The 22,256-nt window shown below is 45.1% G+C and overlaps 1 protein-coding gene across 2 annotated transcripts in view; it reads right to left on the bottom strand.

The window, feature by feature from the left end:
* Nucleotides 1-22,256, bottom strand: part of GREB1 (growth regulating estrogen receptor binding 1) — a 147,461-nt gene that overhangs the window by 20,108 nt on the left and 105,097 nt on the right. For both annotated transcript variants that reach the window (XM_088444594.1, XM_088444595.1), the window contains 3 exons: nt 6,690-6,848; nt 2,586-2,728; nt 2,064-2,225 (listed from right to left, as the gene is read on the bottom strand). In XM_088444594.1, the coding sequence (XP_088300720.1) occupies nt 2,064-2,225; nt 2,586-2,728; nt 6,690-6,848 (464 nt within the window). The remainder of the gene's footprint in view (nt 1-2,063; nt 2,226-2,585; nt 2,729-6,689; nt 6,849-22,256) is intronic.

The following is a 22,256-nucleotide window of genomic DNA, read 5'->3' as shown; positions in this document are numbered from 1 at the left end:
GCAGCTGACCTGCCGTGCTATAGTCTTGACTGCCAATTCTCATTATCGCCAGCGTTACCGCAATTCTCACTGCTGCTATCAGTATACTTGCTGACCCTGGTCTCTGCTCCTGCTTTCTGATTACCAGCATTAGCCACCTGATACAGGAATCCTGCTGCCTGTTACCTACTCCGGCCTTAAGGCCGCCGGTAAATACTAGATGATGTCTAGTGTGTACCGACCTCATAAGCAACGGGACACGGTGAGGTGCTGGCATCGGCAAGTGAGTACACACTTGCCGAAGCCGGCAGCGACGGCTGGGGTCATGCTGCATTCGGCAGCATGGCTCTCACTATCACTAACGATGTCACCTGTCGGACCTGCATGCAGTTCCGAAGGGCGATGACGCTGACGACAAGCGGGAGCGCGCATCGTCAGTGACATAACGTGTACACACTAGACGTTGTCCGAAGATATATCGTCTAGTGTGTACCCGACATAACTCCCCGCAGCTCCTATTATCTAGAGCACAGGTTCTCAAACTCGGTCCTCAAGACCCCACAGAGTGCATGTTTTCCAGGTCTCTTCACAGAATCAAAAGTGAAATAATTATAACCACCTGTGGATCTTTTAAAATGTATCAGTGAGTAATGAATACACCTGTGCACATGCTGGGTGACCTGGAAAACGTGACCTGTGTGGGGTCCCGAGGACCGAGTTTGAGAACCACTGATCTAGAGTATAAGTTCTGGCAGCATCCAAGTACCGGTGAGAGTATTAATCTCTATGGGAAACAGCGGCTGTTCTAGGAAAAGACCTCTCTAGCCCGATGCTAGGATTTGATGTGGTTTCCTGGGTGTGCTCTAACACCAAATTTGTATTTTATTATTAACATTTCCTACCACCAAGACTAGGGGCCATATTCAATTTCAGACGAAAAGTCAGAGGTTGGACTTTTCGCCATCATCGCAGTTTTTTGCAGGGATAAAGTATCGGGCGTGTGCCCGGCGGAAAGGTAAGTATCCTAAAGTCCTGTCACTTTAGTGGAAATCAGCCTGTCACCCCCAAAAATATGGTCTGACATGGGGGATCACTATGGGTACCCCCGATTTGGCCTGCTGAAGGTAATCAAGGTTTTTAAATAGCCGCGGCAGGTGCATAAATGCGCCGGGAAGAAGTGGTGAAGAATAGCATTTATCTTTGTTTTTTTGGAAAGATAAAGATGTCCATCAAATTTGGGGTACATGAAAATGGGTGCAAGCATATTTTTAAGTCCCTAAAGTGATTTTTTTTTAATTCTTCAAAAATACACCTGCCGCAACCACCCGCATTCTAGAAAGCACCTGCCGCATACTTGGGAACCCCTCAGGAATCAATTTCGCTAGTTTAGAAGTTTGTCCCCCATTTTTTTTGTCACCCCCAAAATGAAACTACCTTTTTTGGTGTGTCCAGAGGACATTTGTTTTTAAAATTTGACACAGAAAACCTTTGGGGGACATTCAAGGGGTGCAGGCTACTTTTTTAAAGTCTGCACCCAAAACCCCAATTCTGAAAATGACGTCATCGGTGATAAATTATCGCCAATAACGGACTTTTCGCCTCTAATTGAATATGGCCAGAAGTGTTATTCCGTATTATAAAATTTCAGTTCTGAAGCTCCTGCATGACATAGTAGTAATCTTCTACACTAGTCTGCCTCACCACTTTATACCATACCTGCCTACCCTCCCGGTTTTCGCGGGAGGCTCCCGATTTTTCGGGTAACCCCCCGCACCCCCGGAAGGGTAGGCACTTCTCCCGCATTCTGCCCACTTCCTAATGAAGTGGGCAGAATGGGGAGCACTTCGGCGGCAATCGCGGGTCCCTGTGTACAGGGCGGGGCTTAAAGACACGATTCTTCATGAATCGCGTCATTTAGCCCCGCCCCTTATTTAAATATGCGCCCCGCCCCCATCGGGACCCAGCTGCTTCTCCTCCCCGGGTTCTTCCGGGGAGGAGATTTAAAAGGTAGGCAAGTATGCTTTACACTCCACTTTATACCTAGATCTGGATCAGCAGTCTAAAACGGAGATCGCTTTCCTTACCTTATCTGAGACGAGAGGTAACCGCATGCTTTCTAGCTGGCCACCTGGTTGGCTAAACACAAAATGATGCTCCTTGGATTTAGGTATGATAAAGTGCAGCTGGATTTCCTCCCCCAGCATAGAATAGGAAAATGCAAAAGCATGTAATGTTGATTCGTACATCTGAGGGAAAAACAATCAGAGACAACACGATTTATGAATTTCATAGAGAGATGCTTTTGACACTAACGTTATATTTCATCAGGGGGACAGGAGCCTAAAATCTCTATTGTGTGCTGCTGGGGGACCCTGCTCCTTTCACGAACTACGTCTCAGTCTGCGGCTTCCGACTTCAGTCACCCTAATCACATCATGACACTGCCCCTGTCACACACACAGCAATGTCCTCAATCCCACAAGTAGACAGGCCCCTACCTCTGGAACACTTACTGAAATATTCTGTGTTAGGGTGCCTCATTGGCTGCACTATAAACATCCCAATTAGCTGATTGGCTAAGAAGCTGACATGAAAGTTATGCTTACTTGAAACCTGGGGTTGTATCCCATGTATTGGTGGCACTGCTCACAATGGTGGTAAGTATTATAAGAGGCATATTTTGATAATCTCATCCGTGTTGTAGGGCGCCGTACATATAAGTCTTCATTTTTTCTATTTCTTGGTTTATCTGTGGACAAAATATGAAGGTATTGGTATTTATATCATCTCATCTGTTGTTGTCCTCAAGAAACAAACTCCACCAGCTTACTGCAATTACTAATTTTTCATGTGTCTTATAAATAGGGATGTGCACCGGACCATTTTTGCCAGATTTGGATTTGGTTCTAATTCGTCGTCCAGTTTTGGATTTGGATTTGCCAAACTGCGATGACTGGATTTGGATTTTTTTTTACAAAAATTGACAAAAAAAGCTAAAATCACATAAATTGGTCCTTTTTTTCTTCTTAAGAGTATCATTAACCTCAATAACATTAATTTCCAGTCAATTATAGTCAATTTAGACCACCTCACAGCTTATAATATTGTTCTCAACATTATTGGCCAAAGGTTGCAGTGAGCTGACTGGTTACTAAGCGACAAAGCTGCGGCGCAGCGGCACAGACACCACAGTTTAAAGCACATCTATGACACATTGCCCCTTTTACACAATGCCCACAGCAGTGCCCCTTTTACACAATGCCCACAGTAGTGACTCTTTTACACAATGCCCACAGTAGTAATGGCCCTTATACAATGCCCACAGTAGTAGTGCCACTTATACAATGCCCCCAGCAGTAGTGTCCCTTACACAATGGCCCCAGTCGTGGTGCCCCCTATGCAGTCCCCTTAGTAGTATGCCCCCCAGTAGCAGTGCCCCCATTAGCAGGCAACCAGTAGTAGTGCCACCATTAGCATGCCCCAAGTAGTATGCCCCCCCAGTAGCAGTGCCCCCAGTAGTAGTGCCCCAGTAGTAGTGCCATCCATTAACATGCCCCCAGTAGTAGTGCCCCCATTAACATGCCCCCAGTAGTGGTATGCCCCCCATTAGCAGGCCCCCAGTAGTAGTATGCCCCCCCTTAGCAGGCCCCCAGTAGTAGTATGCCCCCCCTTAGCAGGCCCCCAGTAGTAGTATGACCCCCCTTAGCAGGCCCCCAGTAGTAGTATGACCCCCTTAGCAGGCCCCCAGTAGTAATATGCCCCTCCCTTAGCAGGCTCCCAGTAGTAGTAGTGCCCCCCCTTAGCAGGCCCCCACTTAGCAGGCCCCCAGTAGTAGTATGCCCCCCCTTAGCAGGCCCCCAGTAGTAGTAGTGCTCCCCCCTTAGCAGGCCCCCAGTAGCAGTATGCCCCCCTGTAGTAGTATGCCCCCCAGTAATGCCCCCTTACACACACACACATAACAAAAAAAAAAAAAATGTACCTGAATCCCCGCTCCCGCCGCTGTCCGCTCTGCTGTATTACGCGCGGAGGGAGCCGGAAGAGGAAGACGGAGCTCATGAGTGAGCTCCAACCGGCTCCCTCCGTGCAGCAGCCAATGAGGGTCTGCCTGACTCTCATTGGCTGCTATTACAAACACACAGCTGCCGCTGGCAGCTGTGTGTTTGATCTGTGTAGGGCAGACCGCTATCACAGCGGTCTGCCCTACACTAGAGGAGCCCTGACGTCGGATTCTCTCCCGAGAGTCTGACATCAGGAGGCTGCGGCTCGGCCTCGAACAGGGATCCGAGTCAGGCAGGGAACACCCGAACAGGGTTCGGGTGGACTCGGATCCCCTATGTTCGGACCGATTCGGATACCACAGAATGCGAACCGCTCATCTCTACTTATAAACACCTCTTGACTGAAGCTAGAGATGCTTTTTAGCAATCTTAATATATAAAAACAAATGTCCTGACTCACTGACTCATCAACACCCAGCCCAAACCTCTGGACCTAGAAACAAGAAATTCGGTGAGTATATTCCTTCCATGACGTAAGCACCCACTAAGCAGGTAAATCCGACCCCTTAAGCGGATGAAAAGTGGTAAAATGCTTCCTCTCGACCAAGTTGATTGGGTGACAAAGCAACATGTCCCAAGCGCTGTGAGACTGTAAGCTCATTGGCTGGGTCGAGTGACGGCCTCAGAGGTGGTGGCTGCAGCGCAGCCCACTATCCAAACAGGGGAGCCACACCAACTGCCAGTGAAGTTTGGGAGCATTTGGGGTGGCAGCTGGTGTGGCTCCCCTATTTGAATATTGGACTGTGCCGCAGCACCACCTCTGGTGGACTAAACACTTTGACTTTGACCACTGCTGAGGACTAAACACTTTGACTTTGGATATTGAAAATTGACCTTCATTTGGATTGTAATACGGTACTTAATTTGATTTGCGATTTGGATTTCGAACATGGCAATTGAGTGTTTGAATATTAATGGGAAGATGGTGCCTCACACCACTGTCCCTATCACAGGAGACGGAGCCTGCCTGGTCCGGTCCCTCTCCTATCTCATGTATAGCACTCAGCCAATGGCTACCCGGGTGAGACCGGGCACATCAGCTAGTGAAATATAAATAAATAAATGCCTCATTCAAGAACACTGATCCTTCACTGGCATAAGAAGCCTACTGCAATTACGCACTGAAAATATTGTAGATTGCTTCCACTATTATAAGTTACCTACCTGAGCTCAGTTAAGTAGGTACAGCGTTGAGTACTATTTATAAGGCAGAATCTGGACATATTAGTATTAGAGAAGGAATTAAGAAAATCATTTTCTGCAGGGTTGCACTGAACCTCAGACTCTAAGTGAACCTTTTCAGGCTTCAAAATCACATTTGGGGAAGTTTGACCTTTCATGTCTACATAGCTCAGCATAGGATACTACCCAAAGTATGCAGTCAGATGATACCAGAATGACCAATGTTATCATATCAGCAAAATGTCGACAAGGAGAAATTGTTGTCACATGACATGTTGACATAGTTAAAATATTGACATGTCCGCTAGGATTAGCGATTGGGTTACCATTAGGGTAAGCGAAGACTAAAAACTGCTTGTTAACATTGTCGCCATGCCGAAACTTCACCAGTGTCAACTTGCTGCACTTTTACATTGTGCATGTCGGCATGTTGTCTGTTGACCATGTCAACATGGTGAACGTCGACAAGATATACCGAAACCCTACCCTGAAGTAGCAGGTTTTATTGCCTTCGTAAATATCACTCTCTTTCTAATCTTTGTTTATGAAAAGTACAGTACATATGTTATTTATAAGTGACTGTAAGTTAACAGTGGATTAAAAAAGTACTTTAAATGAAATTTACACTCATAGTAAACATGACATATACACACATATTGTAAAAAGCATCTGACAAAATCTAGAATTGTACTTGGAAATGTGTTTTCTTTATTATTTGCCAGACTATAATTACCTTGAATTAAGGCAGCCAGCAACCCATTCACAGCAGTAACGTAACCACTGAGCAGCTGATGGAGAAGCCGGAATATAAACAGACTGACAGACTGAAAACGGTGATGAAACTGGGCATTGTGTTATACAGGCTGTTTTAGGGCAGGTTCTAAATAGACATTCAGTACAACTGTATTTGGATTTCCCTATTATATGTCTGTCAGACTATTAAATACATGTTATGTATATTGTGTATTCAGGCTTAAGGAAAGCCCCCAATAAAATCTGAGCATTTGGACAAAAAAATCAACTAACGACTTATGAATGCTGCAGGCTAGAATCTCGCTATGTATGAAATAATGATAGCATCAAGGGGTCAAGCACTGCAATTACACAAAGCAACTCATTAGTATGTACTAAGTATCTGCACAGATTATTATAGCTAGCAGTATACTTCACTTAATGCATTGAATGTATGTGTGTGGAATGGAAATGACTGCTTATTTCCTTTATGCTTATTTAAATCTGCTAAAATGCTCATTCTATATCTTCTCTTCAAATGCAATCACATTTCTTGTTCTTAAATGTCTATATTTTTCCTCCCTGTTATGAAACAATTTTCATTACAAGGGATCATTGAAATCTACAAGAACTGTTGCAAAATCTCATATGTGGTAACTGTGTAAGTCCATTGCGTTGAGTGGTATAGGGACAAAATTGTCAATCACATATACCCAGAATTAAAATCTCATGGTTTACCTTCTGTATAAGAATTCTGAAGGTCGGAGCAAATGACACTGGCATCTTCATACTTGGCGTCATGCAGAATGTAGTCAAACTCCATCTTCTTAACTAAAGCCACACTCGGCCACATGTCCACCATCTGATGAAAAGGCAGCTCAGGCTGTTTTTTGATATCTATAAAACCAATACATACACAAATAAGGACAGATCTAGGAGCAGACAGGATGATGGTTTGTTATAATGTTATATATTACAATGCACACATTATATCACTGGCTACTACTTCATTGATAGGCTGCTTTGTGATAAATCTTGTTCATCCTTCAAAATGGCTGCCTCCACCAGAGCCTCAGTGATAAGATTATCTCCTACTGAACTGACAGACTGAGGGGCCTATTGATTAAGGTTTCCGTGGCCGTTAAAAAGTTCAAATACTATAACGACTGCATGTTTAAGTATCACCGCTATTGAAGAAGCGTGTCACCCTACAGTTTAAAAATAAAAATTTTTAGAAAAGTACCGGCCTTGTAAAATAACGATTTGGCCATTACATTAATTAAATTGCTATTTTTTTTTACAAGGTCAAAAACATTTTTTATTTTTAGCAATTTTGAAATAGGGAAAGGGTAAATCCTTCTTTATTTGCTGCTCCTCCCTGTCTCATCATGTGTGGGTCAGGAAGGAGACTTATGATAGTATGGAGGTTTGCCAGCACACATTTTGTTAAAAAAGAAAATAAAGATTATTCTTCAAATTAGTATTTTATATGTAAATAAAAGTGAACACAATATACATTTGTTGACAATTGTTTTATAATTATTATTATTATTGTTATTACTAACAATTTATAACCATTGTCTAAATTTGTAATTCCAAAAATATATATTCTTCTCAATAGCTTTTGTTGTTTCAAGGGTGCAGTATTCATGTCTCGATAATTGTTTCTGCCATACACGTCAGTGACAAACGGTCTTTGCACATGCTAAGACTGAAATTGGCACTTATGCACATTCTCAGAGATTCGGGAAAAATAACGCTTATGAGATAAACTTCAATTTTTTTGTTATTTATCGCATTGAAGATTTTTGGGAAAAATTGCACTTTTCACCAACCCATTTTGAGCTCTGCTTTCTTGATCAATAGGTATGAAAATGAAATTTATCACAATGCATTATGAAAGAGCAAAAAGCAAAGTATTCCTATCATGGGGCACTCACGGATTAATCATGTCTAAAGCTATAATCGCTTGTAGCACACTCAGCTGATGCAACAAACCTGCTATACAGACCACCGAGTGTGTGCTAAAAGCACTAGAGTAGAGAGCGACACCCAGTGTCGGACTGGGACATGAAGGGCCCACGGGGAGAATACAGTGATAGGGGCCCATAATTAGGGGTGTGGCCAGCCTCTAAAGGGGGTGTGGCCAGCCTCCACAGAGGCTTGGCTAACCATTAGAGAGTAGACTGGTTTCCTTAAAATGTGTATATATAGTGAATACTGCTTGTGCATGCATGATAATGTACCAGATTAATAACAGCAATGCATTGTAAAAAATACACCATAGTCCTGTGCAGTATAATGTAACATATGTATAAGGTTCAAGTGCACAGTCTTGAACCTGATCCCTAAAGGAGGGGGTGGGCCCAAAGGCCCCCTGTACCCCTGTGGGCCAGTCCAACCCTGATGACACCCCAGTCAGGAAAGAGGAACTGCACGAGTTGTGACAGGTGCAGGGTGCTAGAATTAAGTCTAAAGAGTATGTGACAGGAATGCATACCTCCCAACATGACCCATTCCAGAAGGAACAAAATGCTCTGTTCCTGGACTTCCCTCTTAATTTAGGATTGTCATCACCTGTGGTGAAACATCTTTCTTATCAATTAACTAGTTCAACACAGGTGACAGAAATCATAAATTAAGAGGGAAGGCCAGGAACAGAGCATTTTGTCCCTCCAAGAATGGGTCATGTTGGGAGGTATGGGAATAGGACACAGGTTCTCAAACTCGGTCCTCAGGACCCCAAACAGTGCATGTTTTCCAAGTCTCCTGCCAGAATCACAAGTGAAATAATTAGCTCCATCTGTAGATCTTTTCAAATGTGTCAGTGAGTAATGACTACACCTGTGCACCTGCTGGGTGACCAGGAAAACGTGACCTGTGTGGGGTCCCGAGGACTGAGTTTGAGAACCACTGGAATAGGATGTTACTGAAGGTCCAAATTAATTTGCGTTAAATGGGTACCATGGCATCGGACAATATAGTAAGGCAGTCTGGTGCTATTGTTATGCACTAAAAATTAAAACATCAATTGGTTTACACCCCAATACATTATTTGTTTGTTTAAGGATTGTATTGCTGCTCTATAGTTTGAGGTTAATGTGGGGGGGGAGGAGAAGGGGGTTATCCTATCATTCATTGATCATATGTATCAGTCATACTTATGAATTAAGCCTGAGTAGGGCACAGTTGGAGTGTTTGTTGCTTTTTTATGTGTATTTCAAAAATTCACACTATAGTTAGAGTTATAAAGGAGTTTCACAGGGGTTGGAAGAGAAGGAAAAAATTGCACCAGGAAAAAGTAATGTAATCGGATAGAATCCAATATTCTCCTGTGTGTTCCTGTTACGGTCTATCTCCTGAACGCAAAGCCTGCATTGCATGTAAACTCCATAATGAACTGTCTGCAGCCCAAGCAAATAAACAGATTTTTTTTTTTATGATTTTACCAACTATCAGGGGTATTCAATTTGGAGCGAAAATTTCGGAATCGGCGATAAATTATCACCGATGACGTCATTTTCGCAGATTTCAATTATCCCCATATTCAATTTCAAAGACTTTTCGCAGGTTCGAAAAGTCTTTGAAAAAAAAAAGAGGATAACTTTTCACCACTGAATCGGTGGCGAAAAAAAGTCCAGAATTGGGGTTTCGGGGTGCAGGCTTAAAATAAATAGCCTGCACCCCTGGGAATGACATTTAAAAATTAACTGTGTCAAAAAAAGTTTTTTAAAAAAATAGGGACACCCCAAAAAATTTATTTTAAAATTTGGTGTGAAAAAAAAAAAAAAAAAGAAAAAAAGTGTTTAAAAATAGGGAAATAGGTTGAGGGCTATTCTGCAAATATGCGGCAGGTATTTTCTAGAATAGATTATTAGCAGCAGGTGCATTTTTGCAGAATTTAAAAAAAAAACTCTTTAGGGACTTAAAAATATGCTAGTGCCCATTTTCATGTACCCCAAATTTGATGGAACCACTTAAAAAAACGAAAAAAATAACCTAAGTGCTCTTCTGCATCACTTCTTCAATGTCAGAAAAAAAACACCTGCCATGGCTATTTAAAACCCCGACTTTCATTTGCAGGCTAAAACGGGGGTACCCATAGTGATCCCCCATGTTTTGACAGCTTTAGGGGGGGTCCTACAATTTATTCCAGGTAAATCGCATTTTTTTTCGCCGATCCTATTTCGCCGGCTCCTGTTTTCGTAGCTTTTTAATTGAATACGGGGATAAAGCGGGCGTGCGCCCGATACTTTATCCCAGGAAAAGCTCCGATGTGGAGCGAAAAGTCCAGCATGGACTTTTCGCTCCCATATTGAATATCCCTCTATATGTATGTTGCTCTTTGTAGCCATTATAACTCCCACCTGCCACTCTCCCAGGTGCATACTGTCTTATTATTATTCACCATCTTTGTCAGATGAACAAAAGGTTTGTCACTTTCTGTATATGGCCAAAGCCATAATTCTAATACGAACCTGGTTCAGCCCTAAAACTCCTTGTGTACTCCTTGTGCATCTATAGCCTTCCTGTGTGCTCTACAGTATACATAGGAAAGACAGGTCAAAGAGAGGCGACAGAATCTTATTAAATGGTTAGTATTCATCAAGGTTTGTTCTTTTATATATTCTCTCTAGTAAGTCTATGGTCCTTATGTAACAGCCTGCGAGATGCAGGGACGGGTGTGATGTTTCCAGTGGGTCTGCCTCTATTTTTATAGCAGCAATATTATAAAAGGAAAAGCCGGCTTTTGCCTTTTAAATATTGCCACTTTAAAGATAAGGTTATGCTATCAGAATAGCCTTATCCTTGTAATATACAGAGATAAAGACAAAAAGAAAAAAAAGTAGATATTTTTTTCTTTAAAAAAAACCAAACCATTTATTAGAGAAAACAATGTAAATAATCAATATAATCAGCACATTCAGACATTTACAACCATGCATAAAACAAAGTAAATAACCTGTACATCTTAATTATACAGACATTGCCATTGTCTTCTTATAAGTAGGGATAATGAGCCAAGATGTGTGGCTTAAATATTATTGAATATAAAAATAATACATTTAATAAAAAAACAAAACAAAAAAAACAAAACACAAAACATAATTTATTAATTAAATAATATAATCTTTAATATAACATCCATTAGTGGTGTATGTAAATGTATATACGCCATAGTTTCACACAACTTTAATCACCCCTGGTATACTTGCCTATATAACTGGCACAAAAAAATGTGTTACTTTAGATCATAATGTTTGTGGAAAATAGTATGTCCCACACTACTAAATGCTAATACAGCCTTGAAGCTGTATCAATATTGTTCCCAGCTGTAAAATACCTCTTATATACAAACTAAAATATGACACTGGTGAAGTTAGATATCCAAATGCAAACGGAGCACAGTGTAGATGCAGAGGCGTTTCAGTGTCTCTGAAAGATGAGTAGCCAGCACAGATGGACCAGAGATTAGTCAGGTCACATTGTGTTCAAATGATTTTGAGCTCATGAATAACTTCACCAGCACATACTAAACATGTCAGATATATAAAATCTTGTATAGAAACTGATGAAACCGCAATCAAGGTGATTAATAAAAATCCAGCTATTAACTTGACGCGTTTCTCCACAAACACAAACAATTTCATCAGAAGCATACTGTGCAGTATTTAAATCAACTTCCAACAATCAGATCATAGCACTAATTAATTAGGAGTTGCTGTACTTAGCAAAATACATCATTATTAAAACAACAATTTGAACCAAAGTTTTTCACAAATTTAACAATAAAACAATAAGTATATGACATCATTATGGACACAGAATCACATCTATAACCCAGATTTAAGATAATATAATAAATGTCATCTATAATATTATTTGATATTATTATAGTCTGACTAAAATTATTTTACCGACATGTAAACTGCGGAGACAAGCAGATGCAATAATCGTATCTAATATTAAAAACAACATTTTGCTGTCAAAGTAAAACGTAGAGGGGCCTGCTATAAAATATCTATCAGTCAGATTCCTGAGTTAGTAGTATGACTTTAGGATTTTTTTTTCTTGCCCTACAGCATAGATATCAGATGTTAACTCAAAAATACATAAAAAAATAGTTAATTGGTCCAAAACCAGTTTAATATAACATTATATTTCATATGCACATATTAGGAACATTATATACCCTGGACCATGTACATTAGCGTTATGTCATAATTAATCTAACAATATATACTAGTATGACAGAACATTAAAGATGTCATAAAGTAACCATCAAACGAATTGCCTGATCATCTTTGTAATGTTATCCAAGAGTGTTAAGTCTCCGGCCGACATGGCCGAAACGCACTTATTTCATGATGACTAGCATGACCACATAATATCATCCATCCATCTATCTATCTAAGTGTAGGTGATTCTCTGCGCCAGAGATATACTGTATTAATGTGTTTCCCTGCAATGAATAAGGTCTGTAGTATTAGGTCATAGGTCCAACCCCACCATCCCCAGCACACAGACATTAGGGTTAGATGGCACGTCCATTTATAGCGCATCATTTTAATACTTGGTATTAATAACATGGTACCAGAATTGGTTAATATCCAGGAACATATACAATAAAAAAAAAAAAAGTGCCCTCATCCTTCCGACATATCGGGCATATCGCTGAGTCTCTTATCACTTTCCTAAACACCGCCACCACATCCGCCACTAGGGGAGTGAGGAATCCTCTTTTTATCAAATTTTTTTGGTTAAATATGTCCTGGGTGATTATGGAAACCAATCTCGGGAGCCTCAAAACTTCCCTCCACTGATCCTCAGAGATGTCACCCACATCTTTCCTCCAGGCAACAAAGAAGCAGGGATGATGCCCATATTGGGGCATGGCATCCAGTAAACTCTAGCAATCAGCTTTCGGACAAGGTCCTGCTGAATTCAGTTGGGGATATAGCCAAATCCGGTCCTCCATGGTCCCACTTGGTGATGGCAGCATGTCTCAATTGTAAGTATGTGTAAAAGCACTCATGGGGTATCTCCTATTTTTGTTGGAGTTCCTGAAAAGAGGGAAATATCTTATTTGTAAAAAGATCTCAAATATTATGTATCCCCTTCACTTCCAACCAACTTCCTCCCACCAGGATTTGATATTCTCTTAATGTATGAGGCAAGACCTGAACAAGACGATCCAACAGTGTGCCCACCCATGGTAGAGTGGTGGTGAGTAGAACATGGGGCGGTCAGTGTGACATATATAAGATATAAGACGGATGGACCTGTAACAGGCTCTATCTAGCATGTATGCTGAGTTGAACACATCTACCACCCACCATGTCCCAAGGAATTGTCTACGTGGCATTATATAATGTAACTATACATCAGGCACCAGCGAACCCCTGTCCCTGGTGGGTCGCTGCAATCCAGATCCAGTCATTCTCAGTCTTCCCTCTCTCCATGTACTTTTTCCATCTAATAAACTCCCAGATGTTAAAATGAAAGTGATCACAGCAAAGTATAGCCAGCACAATTATGTAGGGTTGCAGGTCATATAGGGAGGATAGAGAATGAATCCACCTCATTCCAATTACCAAATTGGTCAGTAGGAGAGTGTTATGGGGATATTTTGCGAAGAGAAGAATATATAATGTAAAAAAATGTTTAAATAACTATTTATTTAGTGGAAGAGCAGAGACCCCAGAGGAGAACAGTACAGAGAGCTGAAATTATAATTACAAAGTCTGCCATTTTTTTTAGTTAAAGAACCAAAAAATATGAAAAGTTTTATATGTTGTCATCATTATGTACAATTGAGGCTCATGGTTCAGCAGTGATGGTCATATCTTACAGTAAGTGACTGACTATAACACAAAGGCCAAGGAGGTAAAGCCAACTGCAAGAACGCAAAGGCCTTGGCCATATGTACAGAGTCTACATATAAAGATTTGAATAGTGGACATGAGGAACCTGTTATAAATGATGCCTGAGCTGCTCGGCATGACACCTGCAGAGCCGTAACTAGACTTTTTGGTGCCCTGTGCCAGAAAGAGCATTGGCGCCCCCTTCATTTTTCAAAGGGACATAATGCACCCAAAAAAGGGTCATGGCTTCATGGGGAAGGGCCAGGGAAGAGATAGGAGAGGCCAGGAGATGCTGGGGATGAGATAAGAGGAAGCTACAAGCAAGAATGATTTTAAACAGAAATTTGACAGGCCCAAACAGCGCCCCCCGACCTGTGGTGCCCTGTGCGATGGCACCGGCCGCACTACCCTACCTAGGGCCCTGGACATCTGTTTGATCTTTATGAATGACAGTTTGGGATACAATTAAGCAAACAGTAATGACCATCATCATTATTTTTCCTGTGGCTGTTAATTAGAATAATGGGTCTACATGACCCACACTCTGCGTGATCCTTGCCATGCGATAATGGCTTCTAGCATATAGGTAGTTGTTGTACCATTAAAATGCTTCATGAAAGCTATTCAGGAACTAGGTCTAAGAAATAAGTTTATAGACTTCTCAGGGGATCTTACCCAGACTGGATGTTTTATTTGGGGTGAATGATTATTGCCTCCACTACTGCTTTGAAAGTGAGATGATAACCTAATACCAAGACATTTTCCTGTGCCGGCCCCACCCCCTAAACTCGTGATGGTATGACATCATGCCTAGGGGGCGGAGCTCTGGGGAGTACAGCACTGACCAGAGCGCAGGCTGCAGATGCGGCTCTGCAGTAATGCTACTGGCTGCAGGGTGCCTACAAGCCACATGCAGGTGCCGTACAGCAGCGACGGTACCACCACCAGTCATCTAATGTTGGTAACTGCTGTCTGTGATACTATTTTAGATGCTCATTGCAGGTGCGTCTTTGCTGGAATCTTTATTTTCCTATTCAGAGGTCAGAACTGTGCTCACATGTTATTTATGTTACTTGGGGGTTGGTCCTGTACCTGATGCTCTTCGCATGTGATTCCGACTCTCCTGTTAACTTATGCCTGTGTTCCTGACTCTGCAGCACAGTGCCTGGTGTTACGCTGAAAGTGTCATCAGACCATATAGATTTCTCCTGCATTGCTGAACATGACCTTATTGGTGGAACTGCTCTTCACACAGGGTGGGAGGTATCATATATTGCATATAATATGCGATACATCCCATCCTCTATTGCATGCATACCTTCCAATAAAAGCTGTTCCTTAAAAAAGTTCTGACTTCTGAGCCCTACTGCTCATACGTGGCCATCAGCCTACGCATCCACAATCGTTAGAGGGATGTTTGTGCACAAAGACGCCCAAAGAAGCTTTTATAGACAACATCATCTATAGATGATGTTGCCTACTGTGCAGAAGCCCTGGAAAGCTTCATTTCCCGAAGCTTGCTGCATACCACCAACCTGAGGCTCCCCTGCAAGTGTCCCGAGGCACCCCTGGGTGCCGCGGCGCACAGTTTGGGAACCACTGACCTAGGTAACTAACCCTTTGCCTACTTACAGTAACTGCTCATTGCTCTATACTGCCAAGAGGAGTACTGGTTCAACTTGGTACTGCATCCAGCTTAGTCATGACTCCGGGGCTAATAGTGGGCCTGATTCAGAGCCGGACGCTCTGACCAGAGCGCTCGCTCTGAATCAGTGCCCTCGTACCTGAAAATGGAGCGGCCTCCTGGCCGCTCGCATATGCGAGCGGCCAAAAAGATGGTCGCGATGGTCAAGACCATCACGACCATCGGGCTTGCGACGAGACCCTGTGGTAGGGTTTCGCTGCCGCAAAGGAGTGATTTTGGCTCTATCAGAGCCAAAATCACTCCCACTGACATCATTACTGATGTCAGTGGGGCCGGCTTCAGACGGTAGGCGTTCCTTGGGAACGCCTCCGTCTGGCAGCCACGCCCCGGCACGCCCACCAAAGGAGGCGTGCTGTCAGTCACCATCGACAGCACGCCCCCTTTGGTGCGAGACCCCGAGCGACGTATTCCTAATCGCTCGCCGGGTCTCGCGCATGCGCACGACGGAGCTCCCTCCGTCTTGCGCATTCGCACAACATCGACCCGCCTGCGAGCGTCCTTTGCTCGCGAGCGGGTCTGAATGACCCCCAGAGTCAGCTGTAAATGCAGCCTTATTGTGAGCATGAAGATAGATGTAGATCTTTGCCTGTGTGCAGAGTTGGTGATGTGACTGAGGGCCTGATTCACTACGGATCGCTATTCTGCTTATACGCACGCAACGCAGTTGCTAACATCAGCGGGGATATGTAAATGTTTGCATTCGCATTGTGATCGCAGCCTAACATAAGGACGTCCTCTTCCCCTTACTCACATCCGTAGACTTGACCAACATAGCAAAATAATCGGTAACATTTGAGTATCATCGGACCCATACGCACAGTTAAGGCAGGTCAGACCTCACTCAGGAATTGCTGACTTCAGCGCACGGTATGAGGCCTCAGGCTGTGTATGGTATTGCTTTGGATAATTTATGCACACCCATGCAACGCCGTCCGAAAGACACTGGCACGCCTGCGTTCGCCTACCCATCCCCCGTCACCACTCACAAACGGCACTTCCTGTCAATCAGTGTGCCATGGGTCTGCGTATCCTCTGTGATCACAGTCCCGAGCGCAGTGGTCGGTTCGCGCACGAGTATTGCGATGCATACGCATGTGCAGTACACAAAAATCGGCTGATTGCGTGCGTATAAACAACTGCGTTCCTTGTTGAAGCAGGCCCTGAGTTGCACATGACTCTGCATCACCCGTAATTGCTCCTACATACATCTCGACCAGGGAGAATGCGCAGTGCTAAAAATCACAAGAGCCGCCCCAAAATTCTGAATCAGCCCCTGTGTGGATCTATGCTGCGGTCCTGATGCATCCTGTGTCCTATGGGTGCCTTATCTGTTGTCATGGTACCATGGGGTTGAACTTGCAGGAAGTTTGCCATTTTTATTAGTATTCAATTTGCCCAACCATCACCTGCTAAATTATGCCTACATGAGATTAAGGGGGGAATTTATCAAAGGTTGGAGAGAGGCTGTGTTTGAAAAATGACAGTTAGGAGCTGATTGGTTGGTACTTTATCTCTCTCCACTTTATCTCTCTCCGAGGTTTGATAAATCAAGAGATATGGTAAGAACTTACCTTTGTTATCTCTGTTTCTACGAAGTCCATAGGGTCCACAGGGTTGACCTTGGGGTATAGCTGGATCTGGATCCACAGGCACCACGCAGTTAAAGCTTTAGCTGCTCCCAGGATGCACTTGGGTCCATCCTCCTCAGTTGGTAAGCAGCCCAGGCCGGAGGAGGAGACTAAACAGAGAGAAGGAAGACTGGAACACACAAGAAAACCATACTCACAGAAAAGGGAGACGGAAAACCGTGACCAGCAACACAGCCCTTTTGAAGCCAGGTGCGTCAGGGCGGGCGCCCTGTGGACCCTATGGACTTCGTAGAAACAGATATAACAAAGGTAAGTTCTTACCATATCTCTTGTTTTCTACTTCAGGGTCCATAGGGGGTCCACAGGGTTGACCTTGGGGATGTCCCAAAGCATTCAACTAAGGACGGGGACGCTCCTGTGCAGAAAGGAGAATCCTGCGCCCAAAGGATGCATCCTGAGAGGCAAAGGTGTCAAACGCATAAAACCTCAAAAACGTCTGAATGGAATACCAAGTGGCTGCCTTGCACAGCTGAACAGCGGAGGCACCACGTCTAGCAGCCCAAGAAGGACCCACAGACCGAGTGGAATGAGCCTTAACAGAGGCTGGAACAGGTAAACCTTCCTGTACATAAACCTCCCTAATAACAGAACAAAGCCAACGGGCTAAGGTTTGTTTGTTGGCAGGCCAACCCCTCTTATGAAAACCAAAGAGGACAAACAACGAATCGGACCTTCTAACAGAAGCAGTCCGATCAACATAAATTCTTAGAGCACGGACAACGTCCAACGAAGCCTCGCCAGCTGTAAGATCAGGGGACTGAAAAGCTGGCACCACCAGTTCCTGATTGATGTGGAACTTAGAGACAACTTTAGGCAAAAACTCAGGACGAGTGCGAAGCACTGCTCTGTCCTGGTGAAAAATTAAGAAGGGGGGACTACAGGAAAGTGCCCCCAACTCGGATACTCTCCTGGCCGAAACAATTGCCAGGAGAAACACAGTCTTAAGTGTTAACCACTTGAGATCAACCGACTCAAGAGGTTCAAAAGGAGGTCCCTGCAGGACCCGAAGCACCACCGCCAAGTCCCACGGAGCCACTGGAGGCACAAAGGGAGGCTGGATTCTAAGAATACCCTGGAAAAAGGTATGAACGTCAGGCAGTGTAGCGATTCTACGTTGGAACCACACAGACAGACAGAGCCGATACATGAACCTTCAGGGAAGCAAGACGTAAGCCCAGGTCAAGGATTCTAGGACTCTCATGGCCGAGTTTACCGACACCCTGGCACTGCTCAGGCAACTGTGTATCCGCAGTTGTAGGGAAGACACCTTTTTCTGGAGTCAGGAAAATCCTTTGCTGACGAGAATCCAGAAGGGCTCCCAAATGAACCATCCGTTGTGATGGGATCAGAGATGACTTCTTCCAATTTATCAACCACCCGTGTGCCTGAAGACAAGCAATGGTCAGGTGGAGATGTCGAAGAAGTACCTCCGGGGAGCCCGCCAGCAGAAGAAGATCGTCCAGATACGGCAGCAGCCGTATGCCCTGGCCCCGAAGGTGGGCGGCCATAATTGCCATCACCTTGGTGAACACCCTCGGAGCCGTGGAAAGGCCAAAAGGCAACGCCCGAAACTGGTAGTGATGTTGCAGGATAGCAAACCTCAGATACCTCTGGTGTGCCGGTGCTATGGGCACATGAAGATAGGCGTCCTGGATATCCAGGGAGACCATGTAATCCCCAGGTTTCATAGCCAGAATGATGGAACATAACGTTTCCATCCTGAACCTGGGAACCCTGACGTATTTGTTCAGAGACTTCAAATTCAGGATAGGGCGTTGAGAACCATTGGGCTTCTGTACCAGAAACAGAGTGGAATAGTACCCCGTCCCGCGTTGAGATTGCGGAACGGGAACAATGACCCCTGCTTGTAGCAAGGATTGTATAGCCACCTGAATCTGGGAAGCTTTGGTCTTGTCCAGAGAAGGACTCGTGCAAAAAAATTGGCGGGGCGGCCTGACCCGAAAAGACAGGGCGTACCCCTGAGAGACTACTTCTCGAACCCAGGCATCCATGGTGGTATTGTGCCAACACTGGGCGAATTGGAGAAGTCCGCCTCCCACTCTGAGGTCCCCCAGAGGGAGGCCGGTCCCATTAGGCCGCGGGCTTATCTTCCTGCTTGGAAGAAGGGCGCCGAGCACTCCAGGCTTGCTTCTTGGGTTTAGAGGCGGTCTTACCCCCGAGTGTCTCGGGAAGGACTGACCTTTTGCCTTACCCTGAACCCGAAAGGAACGAAAAGCCGAGCTCCGGACCTTGGCAGGCATTGCCGCTGAAGGGAGGAAAGCTGACTTGGATTTAGCCAGGGTATCCACTATTTTGTCCAAGTCCGGACCAAATAGTAATTCTCCATTGAAAGGTAAGGCCTCCAGGCCCTTCTTTGAATCGGAGTCCGCTCTCCAGGACCTCAGCCATAAGGATCGGCGGGCAGACACTGCTGCAGCCGATACCCGATAAGTCAGCAGACTAGCATTCAAAGAGGCTTCTCCAATGTAGGAAGCAGCGTCCCTCATCTGTCCCAACAACGCCCTCTGGACATCCGGAGCGTCGTCCGGAAAGGTATCCTCCAATGCGTTGGCCACTGCCCGAGAGGGAGTAAATGGACTTTAAGCAAGTCTAAACTGTCCTGTCCGTGGGATCCTTCAGCGAGGATATAGCCGGTAATGGCAAAGTAGCGCTCCGTATTAAACGGGTGACGTGAGAATCCACCGCCGGTGGAGTTTCCCATTTTTTACAATGTGCCTCAGTAAAGGGGTAATTAGAAGCCAACCGCTTCTGAGCTAGGAATCTCTTACTGGGCACCTGCCAAGCCACCGCCATATGATCCGACAACTGATCAGACAGGGGAAACACCGCAGAAGCCACCTTACTTTTTTTGAAACTAGGATATTTCGACTTAGGAGCTGGTGCTTCATCCTCTATTAGGAGAATGGCTCGCACCGCCCTAACCAGCGCTCGCACATTAATGGACGACTTGGTATCCACTTCCTGGACCGATGTGTCCGAGTCAGTGTCATCAGGAACCTCCCCATCATCTGAGGACCCCTCTGAGTCCGATACATGTGCCGCCTGCGCCATAAGTGTGCGTTTTAACTCCCTAGAAGGCACGTCAGACTGCAACATTGACTGAAAAGCCGAAGACGCAGCCGCCAAATTTTGTACGGAGTTGGAAAGCACATCCACCCAGGGTGGAGGAGCCGCCATAGGGGCCTGGAAGGCACCACAGACTGCTGCGTCACAGGGGAAGCCTGTATATATATAAGGACCAACAGACTGAGACCCGGGGGGGCTGCGCAATAACTGCGGAACACCTGGGGAATGGGGGACGGCCGGCTGGGGCAACGCCCTAGTAGGAACCGCAGTCGGGACCAACAGACGGTCCGCAATAGACACCAGCACCTGAGAAAACATCGCCCATGGTGGTTCCTGCGTCATAGGAGGTTTTGATGGTCCAGGCCATCCTGTTACAAATCCTCCCTATCCACTCCTGCAGAACAGCGTCCGCAGGAGACCAACACCGGAGCCACGGAGTGCTCAATCTCCTCGTCCGACATGACAAAATATATTAAATAAATAAATATATCTGGCAACAGAGCCGAATCAAGTGCACTCACCAGTGTGCTGAACAACAGCCCACAATATGGTACTGTGTAGCACACAACTGTATGTGACGGACCTCACAAATATGCCCCTCCCCCACACACCTGTAGGGCTTGTAGGAGAAGTAAAGGGATAGGTATAAGCTGACAGTAAGTAGAAATAAGCACAGACAGGCAGCACTAGCAAAAGTCACATACCATGCAGAGAAGATATACTCATGGCACCTTTCCACTACAATCAACCTCCCAGATTCAGTGTCTGGGAGGGCTATAGCGCTGTGTACACTGTCCTTGATCGGGGGAGAGGTACACAGGGGGACCGGTCCGCGTGCTTGCTGAGAGTATCTGCGCTGCCACAAGAAAATGGCCCCCAGAGACCTCAGAGGAGGAGTGGCCGAGGAATCTGTAGCTCAGCGACGCCAGACTACGTGCTGAAAGGCGCGCTGAGCTGAGGGGAGGAGCCGCTAAACAGGGAAGGCTTCCTCCCCTGGCTAGCAATTAACCCGAGGGCTTGCCGGCTTCCCGCTTGCTGTTGAAATCCCTGGTGGTCTAGTGGTCCCACGGGGTATTCCTCCGCAGAGGGCGAGCCCTCCGCCACCGCTAGCAGCCCCCGGTCTGTCCCCTAGAACCGGGGGCAAAGGACTGCATTTGTGGCAATACCCGCGAGCCGCCGCTAATCGACGACTCGCGACTTACCTTGTCCCCGGCGTCTCCGGCAGCAGTCCAGGGAGGTCCCCAGAGTCCAGCTAGTACGGACTCTGGCCTCCCGCCGCGATCCCCAGTGTGATACTGGGGTCGCGGCGCCAGCGGGGAATAAGAACGGCAGCGTGGGCGTCTATATAGACAGCCCTTCGCTGCCGCACTGAAGAGCCTCTTGTTAAAAATAAAAAACCTAACAGGCTCTTTTTTTTTTTTTGTTAAATAAAAAGCTTTTGGGGGCTGCTCCTGCAGCCCCCCTGTGCAGGGTGACCCGACTCCGGCCGGGCACCAACTCAAACTGAAGTGCCTGTGGCTCGGGGGCGGGGTATAGAGGAGGATGGTCCCAAGTGCATCCTGGGAGCAGCTAAAGCTTTAACTGCGTGATGCCCGTGGATACAGATCCAGCTATACCCCAAGGTCAATCCTGTGGCCCCCCCTATGGACCCTGAAGTAGAAATACCCCCTAAGTCTTAAGGACAACCAACTAACTACAGGTGAACATAGTAAGTTCCATGAGAATGTGGGCTGCTTAAGGTGAAATTCTCGTCAAAGTCAGATCTGTTAACAAATATTGTGGCCGATATAAAAGAGGAAGAAGAAGTGAGAAACAGCTTTACAAAAAAGGTCCCCCCAGATCCTTAACATGTGTTCCCATCAGATGGTACTGAAACACATGTGTTTATATTTACCACTTAAACCCTTTGTATTGCATGATTCTTTTTTGAATGGGTTGCCCTGTGAATATAACATACTTGCCTACTTTATCTGACTACTCAACTGACCTTATGTAATAG

This window comes from Taudactylus pleione, unplaced genomic scaffold, assembly GCF_031769625.1.
Source record: "Taudactylus pleione unplaced genomic scaffold, aTauple2 ptg000367l, whole genome shotgun sequence".
In the NCBI taxonomy this organism is placed as follows: Eukaryota; Metazoa; Chordata; class Amphibia; order Anura; family Myobatrachidae; genus Taudactylus; species Taudactylus pleione.
This window is presented reverse-complemented; position numbering and strand designations above follow the sequence as displayed.